Source organism: Micropterus salmoides, unplaced genomic scaffold, assembly GCF_014851395.1.
Source record: "Micropterus salmoides isolate LMB-PRFRI ecotype aquatic unplaced genomic scaffold, ASM1485139v1 Ms_hic_scaffold_15, whole genome shotgun sequence".
Classification (NCBI taxonomy): Eukaryota; Metazoa; Chordata; class Actinopteri; order Centrarchiformes; family Centrarchidae; genus Micropterus; species Micropterus salmoides.
In genome coordinates, this window is record NW_024040596.1 from 33,755,860 (window position 1) to 33,768,055 (window position 12,196).

At 40.3% G+C, this 12,196-nt stretch overlaps 1 protein-coding gene across 1 annotated transcript; it reads right to left on the minus strand.

Moving 5' to 3' along the window:
* Positions 1-1,571: 1,571 nt before the first annotated feature.
* LOC119903524 (interferon alpha/beta receptor 2-like) lies at positions 1,572-11,951 on the minus strand. The gene is made up of 8 exons (XM_038719764.1): positions 11,780-11,951; positions 11,172-11,313; positions 7,997-8,172; positions 7,498-7,658; positions 4,667-4,829; positions 3,427-3,545; positions 2,475-2,522; positions 1,572-2,342 (listed from the first exon to the last, which is right to left on the minus strand). Exons 1-7 carry the CDS (start codon positions 11,841-11,843, stop codon positions 2,502-2,504), a joined length of 846 nt encoding a protein of 281 aa, XP_038575692.1. The 5' UTR covers positions 11,844-11,951; the 3' UTR covers positions 1,572-2,342; positions 2,475-2,501.
* Positions 11,952-12,196: the final 245 nt, after the last annotated feature.

Genomic DNA, 12,196 nt, shown 5'->3' on the forward strand with positions numbered 1-12,196 from the left:
CCTAAATAAAGTCAACAGACAGCAGGAATAGTAGGCTATTCACAGGTAGGGGTGCCCTTTATGGCCCCGCTGGTCAGGACCGACCATTTTGGAAACCAATTTTTGATGGAAACCACTTTTTAAGATATAAAGAATAGGGACAGTAAAAAGCAATATGTGCCCTCTAACATAAATACATTTTTAATATTTGTTACATCAGTGAAATATTTCTGTTACAGCCGGGACTGGAACCAGACAACACTGCACGTGCATTAGTGCGTTTACTTGCATCTGTTTTAGAGACGAACACAATAGAGCAAAAAAAAAAAAAGCTGCCAGGGAGAACAACAGAAGAGGAAGTGTTTTTCTGGCTGACACGCCACTTTATTGGACAGCAGTCATTGACTGGATGCTGCAGCTGATCGGACTGATCTGATAACAATATCACTGCAGTTTCATGAAGACTGATCACAGATTAAACTCTGACTTTATATTTGATTTGTTCTCTGACTCAACATCTAGTCAAAAATCTGTGTTCATTGTAGGTCTAAACAACAAAAGGACCACAAACAACTTTCTGCATTTATTAGAAAGATTTTTCTTAACTTTTACTATGGAGACAATTAAAGTCAGAGAGACTGACAGTCTGTCTGTCAGCAAGAAACACTTTATGCATCAATTCTCAAATGATGCCATGATCATATTGTGGGTTATTCAATAGAGTTTACATCAGAATATCAATAAATAGAAATGCATATAATATAAAAGTGATGTTGTGCCTCTGAGCAGGACACAGTATAAATACAGAATGCAGAGAGAGAGCATGCTGCTCTGCACTGAACTGCGGCTGTGGCTCAGGAGATAGAGTGGGTTGGTAGAGCGGTTCAATCCCTGGTTTGAGCACTTAGGCTCAGTGTATGACTGGTGAATGCAGATGTAGTGTAAAAGCGCTTTGAGTGGTCGAAAAGACTAGAAAGGCGCTATACAAATACGGAGCATTTACTGATAACTCTAGGTCTAACATTAGTTTGTGTTTCGCGGGTGTGGTTTGATGCAGTATTGTAGCCTATGTGGGTGATCTATGGGGCCCAAAATCTGTAGCGCCACTTCTGTTCACAGTCTAACTAGTATAATACTAATCAGTATTATTCGGTGTACCGGTTGCTGTTCAGCATGTACGAGAAGTGTCGAGGGCTGCCAGCTTGTACCAGACCTGGTACCAGCCTTGTTCCGTCCAGTCAGGTCGCTGTCACATGGTCATGACTTACTGGGAACTACAATAGAACAGAGCCACTGTCCTACCAGGAGTCAGAAGGCCTATTACGAAAGTTTCTCTTTTGAGTCCCAGAGCAGCCCTTTAACATCACGAAGAGCAGCATAAACAATCTTTACAGTTAATTTCTATCAAAGGAGCAGGACTTTGCACTAACTGAGGACAAGATGTTGATTTTTTTGACAGAGCCCAGAAATGGAGAGGGAGTTCTGTTCAATAAACAATAACAAGGCATTTAACCTCTTCACCATCAGCAAATGAAAGAAATGCTGACTTCCACAGTAGACTTTAATGAGAGAAGAGGCATGGGTACCATGAGCACTGATAATACACCCGCAGACTATCTCTGTTTACTGGGTGAAGTTTTCTTTATTGGGGAAATGACTATGAAAGAACTGTAATTACATTAATGGCTGATGAAAAGCTTTCCAGTTTATAACATTGAGAACACACACACATACAAATGTTGTGTTAGCATCGGTGCTAGTCCATTTGTTAACCAAGTCATGCAACTCTTCACCAGCACACCACAATTAATTCACCAGATGGTTTCGATATCTTGCACTCACCAGGCACCTTAAAAAGACATCATCACTCTGATGAGGGCAAGACAGCCAAAAACATTTGGTGAATAAACAGCTGATCAGCAACAGCAGTAACAAAATAAAGAATAAAGAAGGATAGAACAATGGACAACAGCATTTAAGAAAAGATAAAACTATGCTGCTGGCTTTTTATGATTATTCCTATATGTCTCAGCTGTTCAGGTTGAATTTCATGCATCGGTTAAGGCATTTCCAAAGTGTATTCTTTTCCTCCTCATTTGTCCCAGTTATTCTTGGGCATATGGAAGTCCTTTCACAGACAGTAACTTCATCCACATGAAACTCATTTAAAAAATCCAAAGAGGAGTCGGAGGAAATTAGAAATTTTGCCATAAAACTGGATAAGTACAATTTACAAAACATCTCACTCTGATACTAAACCGTACATCCCCCACAGGTTCCACACAACTGTGAGCAGTCGGAAATTTGGCCTGAGAGTTCGGGAGGTCCAATCCACCATTCTGGCCATGGAGAAGGAAGTATGACTGGAGATAAGAGAGTAACAGAGAGTTAGCCTACACGCTGCTGTTAATAGTCCACTTAAAGTCTCATTACAGTTGTTTACATGCACCTTTGATAATTGTGATTAATCGACCAGTTGTGAAAATATTCCTTACCTCAGGTAGAACAGTCTGTCCATGTGCCTATGGATGCTCCCTTTTTGACTGGACAGTGGCAGGTTGTGTATTTGGAAATATAAAAGAAGTAATGACTATGAATGAATATCATTTCCATGTAAAACAGTTTGTTCAAAGTGTAAAAGAAATGGCATTATTTTAGATTCTTGGTTCTCAGAGGATGGACGTGTGATCCTCTGACACCACCAGCTGGCTGGCATTCATGGTTTTAGTGAAATCTCTTATCAACCGTTGGACAGCTCACTTTGACATTAGCTACACACACTCACACCCTCCCTCAGGATGAACTGTAATAAATGTAATGATCCTCCGACTTTTCCTCTAGCGCCATCATCAGGTCAGTTGTTTGGTTTATGACCAAATACCAAAACTAATGACATTCCCATCAGCCTCAGCTGCACACTGTGGTAGGTACTGATTTGCAGGCTAACTTGCTAAACATCAGTATGTTAATTGTCATTGCAAACCTGTTAGCATACTGACACTAGCATTGAGTGCAGCCCAACAGACCTACAAAAAATGTTACTTTTTAACATTCTTTAATGATAACATGTATTCATTTAGCTGACGCTTTTATGCAAAGCGACTTACAACAGCTAAATATGTCAGAGGTCACACGTCTCTGGAGCAACTAGGGATTAAGTGTCTTGCTCAGGGACACATTGGTGAATGTGTCACAGTGGGGAATTGATCCCGGGTCTCTCACACCACCCCATAATTGATTAATCTACAAATCAGTTCATCAATAGTTTAAGCTTTATCCAGTTTCTAATAAAATTCAAAGTATGATCATAATTAGCCCAATTATTTCAGAAACCAACTAATCAAAGTGATCACATTGATAGGCATCTGGACACTAGAGACACATTCACTCTACATACATAAAGAATTTGAGTGCAAAATGTCCCAGCACACACGCTGGATCTGTTACCAGAGTTCTGGGTAGGTGTCTTAGTAATTTGAAGCTCAGCTGACTGCCGTAGACAATCAATCCGATGAGGAGAAACCCCAGTGCACAGAACACACCCAGCAGGCTGAAGACCACGTACACTATAAAACAGGAGGACAGCAACATATATCAAATTCAATTTCAATTATCAAAAATATCATTGTGTGGAAAGAGTGGAAATGCATTAGCCTTCAGTGTACATTGCTAAATAGCAAATTCAGCACCTCAAGTTGAGATAGATCCTGGAAAATAACATTGCCATCTGGCAGGTGTGGTCAAGCCTCAGTGTTTTCCATAAATCCAACATGTAGGTTACCATGTTCTGTTTCTGCCCTATTAGACCACATTAGTTTGGTGGCCCTGATTCACCAGCAGCTGAGTGTATATCGGTACAGTATTTGCAGAGAGCAGAGTATGTACACGTCCACACAGACCTGAGAAGAGGTCAAATCAGGCAAGTCAAGTCATTTGTGGAATAATTTTGGATTTGAGGCTATAGATAGAAAAGACATTGCCAGCGATGCAGCTGTTTGCTGATGGGTAAAAATGCAGCTGCCTTACAGTGACGCTGCAACAACACATCTGAAGTCACCTGTTAACTTGTTACTCAAATGAGCCAATGGAGACACTAGTTCAGGTTAGGCTACAAGCTTTGCATTCAAATTAATTGACGTATCACAGAAAGTAGCAATCCCTTGTCTTAGTAGTCTAACCATCCACATCCTCTAATAAATTCTCATTATCTATTCCTGTGCTCTTAGATACAAGACACTAATTAAATACAGTCTCAGTGAATTTCAGCTGCTGTAGCCTTTACATTAACGTGACGACACTTTGTTCTAGAAATATCACCAGGGCGATCTAATAACACTGCATGTGCTTTTCCATAAAGATGCCTGGGGCGCTTGTTCCACAGCAGTGTAGTGGCCCTGCAAAAAGATTGTTGGCTCTCATGTTACAAGCAGATCATTCTTATTACAACAGGACCAGTTTTCATGTTACAGATTATTCACAATACTTTTTGTCTTATAATTATCAGGAAAGTCATCACTTATGACCAACCTATTTCATTAAAACAAGGACAAATGTTTGTTATGACATTTGTCCTATGACAACAGTTTCTTTTTCAAAGTGAATAAGTTTGCAATAAGGTATGCAATGTGAATATTTTATTAAACTGAGAACACTCAGCGAATTTCTTTTGTCCCAATAAAACACGTACATGAGCTCCTGTGCAGAGGAGGGCTGGTGAAGGCACAGTGAGGTTTACTGGAGACAGAGTTGGTGTTGAAGAGCGCTGTCACGGAGAAGGTCACACAGTACTCCACACCTGGCTGCAAGTACGTGATCATGATCTCCTCTTTGTAAGGCACAATCAGTCTGAACTGCAACACAGACAAACCAGTCATAAACATAGAAGACTCATCACTTTGGGTGTCATGTGAGTTGCCCTATATGACAAGTGAAAAGAAATGGTTTGTTATTTAATAACAAGGTAGCTTGTTTATATAATAATATAAATATAAATGGCTTCGTATAGCCAAATGCTAAATGCCTGACCAGCGGGAGCAATTTGGGATTCAGTGTCTTGCCCAAGGACACTTCATCAGGTGGACCCGTGGTCGGCCTGCTCTACATCCTGAACCACAGACACCCAGGAGGTAGTGGTAATGAAGTTTGATTTAGTTTTCGTTTCTGTAGTTGGAGAACAAATTATTCAATCTTAGATTTTCTCCACTGGTTTGGTGCAAAGAGCAAGAAGTTCCTGAGAATATGTGACACAAACACCTGTGTACATCAGCAAATGCATCCTTAAAAAATGTGTCTCAAAAGTCTTCAGCAAGAAAAAAGAAAATGCTCTAACAAACAGTTTCAAATGACAAGTTCACAGTTTTTAAGTGGTAACATACAAAACTGAAAATACAGTTATTTTAGTCTTTTTACTGCTCTACATGGAGATGAGAGACAAACACTGTTTATGAGGACGATATCCTGATATCCTTTTGTTTAATAACTGCACTCCAGTCTGATGAAACCTCTGTGCTGTACAGAACAGCTGCTTTTCCTACTCTTTTTAAGCAAATACCACACAAATGATGCATGCACCATTCCCCACACATGAACTGGTATAACGTATTTATTTAAGCTTGTGAACTTAATGTGATCTAGCTCTTTTTAAACTTACATGTCATTATTTGTTAATGTCAATCCTTTGCTGTTTTGAATGTCATTTGCATTTGTTTTGTAAAACTAACAAAACATTTTGTCCAGGTTAAAAAGGTAAAACTTGAATGAAGTGGAGTATAAAGTGGAATATTTCCACATGTACTGTTTTGGAGGAACTATAAAGTAGTGTTTCTATAGGTGGCACTCTTTTCTTTCCTTGTTCAGCTTTAATTCTAATTAAATTGTTGCAGTTACTATAGTAAAGGTGATGCGCCTCACTTCCTGTGTCAAAGTTCTGTATTTTTCCCCAGAAAGAGCTGCCACACACCAGGTGTTCAGAACAGGAAATGCAGAACAGGAAACAGGTTGAATTACTAAGTGTGTTATTGTATCTCCAATAGTTTTTATAGTAGTACACGGTTGCTAACGAAAAGAAATGCCACACTTGTTAAAGTGCTTTAATGGTGGAGGTTTGTTTTTCATGTTTTGAAGCCTAAAGGGAACAGGAAGTCTGTTCAGACGTTTGTGTGGCTCACTTCTTCAGTTTTGGTTTGGGCTCCTGGTCTGATCACCTCTCATCACATCTGTATACTGTAAGTGGCAGAAATGTGAGGTGAGAAGATAACAATTACATATGTGAGGATGAAATCCTTTTAGTTCTTATCATCAGGCAGTGTTTCCATGAACACAGGAAAACACGAACCAGTGAGAGGAAGACGTGGGTAAAACCACACACTTTGAAAAACACCAGCCATCTGAAGGAAGCTCTCTCAGCCTACATGTGTTTTGCTCAATATGCTGTTTTTCTCAGTATTTAAAACTGCTCTGAGTTTCATATCATCTGTAAACACGCAACCTGAAATTAAAAACCTGCACAAGTTCTCTCATATCTCACGAAGATGATAAATGTTAGAGAGATCAAATCACGGCACCTCCGCTGTGTTTCTATCACATACACAGTACACATATCCTAATTCCACTTCACACTTTACATATGTGAATTTCTGCAAGGCGATTAACGATTACAGCTAAGAATCCTAATCCAGTATGTCATTTGTAAGAATATTAGGATTCTTAATGAACCCAGACCAAATCCAAAGCAGCATTTAAACTTGTGACAGAAAAGACTGAATCTGACTTTCAATCTGATAACACAGTGAAACAGGCTGAAAACACAACCTTATAAAGCTCTCATAGCATTTTCAGCAGACACATAGCAACCCACTCAATCTAAGTTCAAATTTCATTCTCCTTTTATCTCTGTTTTAGTCTCTGCCAATTCCTGACTTTTGTCTGGCTCTTTGGCTGCTAAATGCTTCATGATGTTCAGTATTTAGTTGTGTAATTTGTCTGTCTGCTGTTTAGTGCAGGTAGTGTATAGTGGGTCTTTTCATTGGAAACTGCTGCCTGCTGAAACTTGGTTGATGAGAGCAGTAAGAGTACAAAAAGAGTAAAGTTGTGGGCCCTAAAAACCAAATCAATGAGCCCAAAGATTGTAAAACACACTGAGATAAAAAAGTTGCAAAGTTGGTTTATAACTTCTCCTTTTTCATTATAAGCGACACCTTTCAATTACACATGGCCAAATGACCCATTGTCCATATACGAATATTGGTTAGTGCAGCTTTAATTGATTTCTTTAGTTTGACCAATAATATAGTCTATAATTCTAACAAAACTCATGACAGTCCATCAGAATCTACAGTATTTCTGGTGACTGACGAATTGGCTAACTAAGGAATCACTAGAAATCAGATTATGAAAGCAGAGTTTGATGGACAGGGTCACCCTTTTACATGGCAGTTATTTGATCCAGTATGTTATTCAGTTATTTGATTTTATGAATATAGAAATATTGAATAGTGCTGCTTTAAGCCTGACACACACCTGTGCACCATCCCTAGTCCTTTGCACATGGAAGACAAGTTCTCTGTAGAGGTCCCTCAGTTGCTGGTGGTACTGGAGGCCCCTTGTTGTAGGAACTCTGAGCTGCAGGAGCAAACAGTTCCCACAGCCGGACACAGACACATCAGGAGGTCCCAGCACAGCTACGGGGAGATATGAACCAACTTTCAGTTGACTGGGAGGAGAGTCATTGCAGGACAAATAATCATAATTAAAAAAAAATTTAAGCCAATATGGCCATCATTGAGATGTTAGGCAACGCTTCCATGTTCACTCCATTTAAATAGAAATAGAATGTTTATTAAGTACAGTGCATATTCCATGTGGATCTGTTCTTTGCCATTGAAGCTTGCCATCATCAGCCTACACAGAAAAAATGAGGTTTAGCTCAACCGGTGAGATCATTTCTGCCTGCAGAGCTGCCTCTGAAAACTGTGTGCAACTTTTACATCTTTCACATAAGTGTGTTGTGGTGTCTTACTGTCTGACAGAGGCTGGAACTGCTCAGACACAGTCCAGTTGGATCTCTGGATGGATGTGAAGGCCTGGACGCGGGCTCGGTACTGACTGAACGGGTACTTGAACGCTCTGGTTAGGTTACATGTCTGTCCAGCAGTCAGCTCAGAACATCCAGTCACTGATCTCCACAAGCTCTTCCTCAAAAGTGAAAGAAAATACAGAGCGAAGGAGAGAAAGACTGATAACAACCCAAGACAACTGTGTCATCCTAAAAAAGAACTTTCACTACAGCAGGTGAGATAAAACCATAACAGGATTGTTACCACAGATGACACTCACAGCTGAATCGAAAGGCAACTGACTGGGCTGTTTACGTCATACTGATACAAGAAACTCATCCTTGTTATGACAAGTACACAGTTACTCAAAAAGGAAAGTGCTTTACACACAGGGTTTAGAAGTGCCTCAGAAACAAAAATGAAACATACGACATACTGTGCAGAGCAAGGCAGAGGCTTAACAAATCACAGTTGGTGAAGATATATCCAGCTCACAAATATGGCGTATACATGCAGAGTGTTTGTTTTGGACACAAAGCGGTCTCTCAGCTCACTGCAACTGCATGAACCATTAATGATGGTACAGACTTTATCTAGCGCCACCAACAGATCACAGTTTTCTCTTAAACAATCTAAACTCCCATAACTACAAACATATCGAGGAGGACTAAAAACTTTTTCACTGATGGGGTTCAATGCAGGAAATCTTGCACACGAAGGGAACCCTATTCATGTGCACTTGGTCACTCTTACGTTCATAACTGACAATAGTCCATCTGTCATCGAAGTCCTAAAAACTGACCTTCATTTTCAATGTAACAAATGCTTTACAAACTTTTTTTTTTAACCTGTGTGCCCCGAGAAATAAGTTATTCCATTTTGCTTATGCCGGATTAAATGGAATACGTGAATGTTCGGATGATAGGTGCTCCAACTTGCTGTACAGTGGACAATATGATAATGTTAAATTATATTTGAAAATGAAAATACAATATAAACAAAGTAGCCTAATTTCCCATTTGTGCAGAAAGTTACCTAAGACAATTCAAATTAGAATGCAATTTGAAAATTTGAAAATAAAAAATTGCTGTCTAGTGGACAAAATACAAATGCAACTAGAACTGCAAGCAGTTGTAAGCGGGGTCCACGCCTCCCGGCGCAAGCCGCCCCCCCTGGCCCGGGTGCCCCTCCGTGGAGAATAAATGACCCGAGTTATAAATGAAAGGGGCTTGCAGTTATGGAGATGTCAAATGAATGTATGTCTATGGGAGTGTTATTTGATGTCCAATTAGTAGCATCAGCTAGAGGCCGATTGACGCCAAATTTCACACAGGCCCTTGGGAGGGCGTGCCAGAGTTTGGTGTAGATCGGACATTGCAAATGTAAGATGTGACATAACATCCTGTTTTTAGCAAAACACATGTTAGCTTATAATTTGGCCGTTTTTAGTCGGATCAAAATTCCCTCTAAAAGCTTTGTTCGGCTTGGTCCAGAGATGGTCTGTGCAAGGTTTCTAGCGATCAGACTTGCAGCTTCAGAGGAGTTAATTAAAATAGGTTTTCCAGTTTTCGCAATTTGGTGAAATGAAAAGGTCATCGCACAGAGGCGTGTCCTATATCATAGGAATCGGCACCATCCCCCGAACACGTAGCAATAAGGTTTAAGAATGTGCGATGTAGTGGTCCATAGGCAAAATGTCCTTTGTTTGAAAATAATGGGATTGTCCGACGGTATTTCAGCTTCGATTATAGCGGCACCTTTTGGCCGAATTGCACCAATTTTTTCACCTTTTGGCCGAATTGCACCAATTTTTTCAGGTGTCATGAGGACCCCATGGGGAAGTTACGGAGATATAAAATGCATCTAACTAAATGGGATTTTTTTGCCATCTTTAATCTGCAATAACAGCGCCACCTATGGGTATGTTTGGGTGAACTTTGGGGCCTGTAGTAAGGGGACCATGCTGAAAAATTTGGCAGTGGTTTCATGTCAATGTGACTTGTCGTTATAGAGGAAGAATTTTTTCGGATTAAATAGTGCCTCCTAGGGGCGAGTTGTACCAAATATTGCACAGGCCCTCAGGGGGGCGTCCTACATTAATGCTCCAAATTTGGTGTTGATCGGCCATTCTAAAGCAAAGATATAACATCATTTCCTGTTAGTAGCGTTTTTGGCAAACGTTTGCTAGCATATAATTGATTTTGATTTGATCCCGCAACAGTTTTTGCGGGATCAAAATTCCCTCTACAAACTTTCATCAGCTTGGTCCAGAGATTATCCGTGCCAAGTTTGATTTTGATCTGACTTGCGGCTTCGGAGGAGTTAATTAAAATAGGTTTAGCAGTTTTCGCAATGTAGTGGAAAAAGGTTTAGGCGGAAATGGGCGTGGCCTATACCACAAGATTCAGCTCGATCCCCCAAACGCGTGGATATAAGGCTTTTGATATCTGCCTTCCTGAGCGGGAGTTCCAAGCCCAAATGCGTTGACCTTGCTTATAGTGCCGCCTAGAGGTAGAAGTGTGCGGATTTTCGCGCCTGAGGTACTCTTGAGGCTGCGAAGTTACCTTGTGAATTTCGCGTCCCTAGCAGTTACTGTCTAGGCCACAGTATCAATTTTATGCACCGAAGTAAAAAATAATAAAAATCCGAGTGATTACAATAGGGTTCCCAGCTCTGCCCACTGGGGCTTGGACCCCTAATAAGCGAAACAGCTGACAACCCCAGTCTATAGCCTCTTGTGGCCGCAATGAGTATTACAACAACAAACACAGAAAAGGTATACCTGCTAAAACAAAAAAAGTAAAGTAAATCTTAGAAAGTTCATGGCAAAACTTCAGTCATAAACAGAAACAGACAGAAAACTATTTAGATCAGACTGATAAAATGAATCACCAGAATCTTTTTTCTCATTTGCCTCTCAGGGCTTCCGTACAAATAGTAATCTTATCATTAACCATTTTACATTTAAGTCTTTGAGTCATCATGTGGTTATCTGGCAATCAGCTTGTAAGTGCATCTGTTTAAGATGTTGGTCTCAGGTAGCTCTGTAGGTATGAAGTCTGAAATAATGGTCCTGAGTCTGCCTCACTGTTTCTTATCACCTCCTTTTCTTTCCTTTCTGGCCTGTTGACTGAATACCTGAGGTGGGTCTGCTTAAGGATTTCAACAGTGAAGTGGGTGTTGGAGGGGGTCCCGGGGCCAGGTAGGAAGCTGAGTTTATGCTCCATGTTAAAGGAAGAGATGGAGACGTTGGAAGGCGCGGGGAGGGAAGCACACAGCACTGCAGAGGAGAACAGAATAAGAATATTAACCTCCACATTTAAAGGGATGGTGAGATTATAATAATCTATAATAATATAATAATAATAATAATAATGTTTGGTCTTTACTATTTTATACATTTGCATCACTAACCATTGCTAAATCTAAATCCACAAATGCACAAATTACAGAAACAAATCCTGTACATATACAATAGCTCTGCACCTCATTCTGAGCAAAGCGCAACTACAAAGTGTAACAGAATAACTATGCATTTACTACCCCTGCCAACCTCCTCTACACGTCTACACAAACACGGCCACAATAAATGTAGAAATCTCAGTCAAAATGGTAACAAAGAGGGAGCTGATCAAAAACACACACACAAAATATGTCCCTTCATGACACTAAAGAAGTTCACAAGAAAAAGCAACAGCCCAGTGACAACACACATTCACCATTTAAACCTCCTCTTTCTTCCCCACCTTTAATCCAGGGAGCATTGCCAAGGTGTAAATGCAGAAGAAGCAGCATCCACAACCCCATCATGGATCCATGGACTGCAGTATGGCTCACAGTTAAATCTCTTATGCAAGATAAGCTCTTGTTTTTGGGTTAGAGCACACAACATATAGAGAGGGATGGGAGGGAGCTGGGGAAACGAATGCTGTTATCACGTACAGGCTGAGTTTCTATTTCCCCTGAAGTCCCTCCCTGTGCATTTTGCCCTTCCAATTCTGTAAGTAACTGTGTGAGCTTTCACAGCAACTGGTGCACACTGGAGTCAGCAAACTTGACTTTCCCTTGTTTCTAAAATGTATGAATTTTATCTGTTGATATTGTGGGGATACTTATTTGTCTTAGGTAACTTTCTGTACAAAGTAAGCTTGAAGAATGTGTAC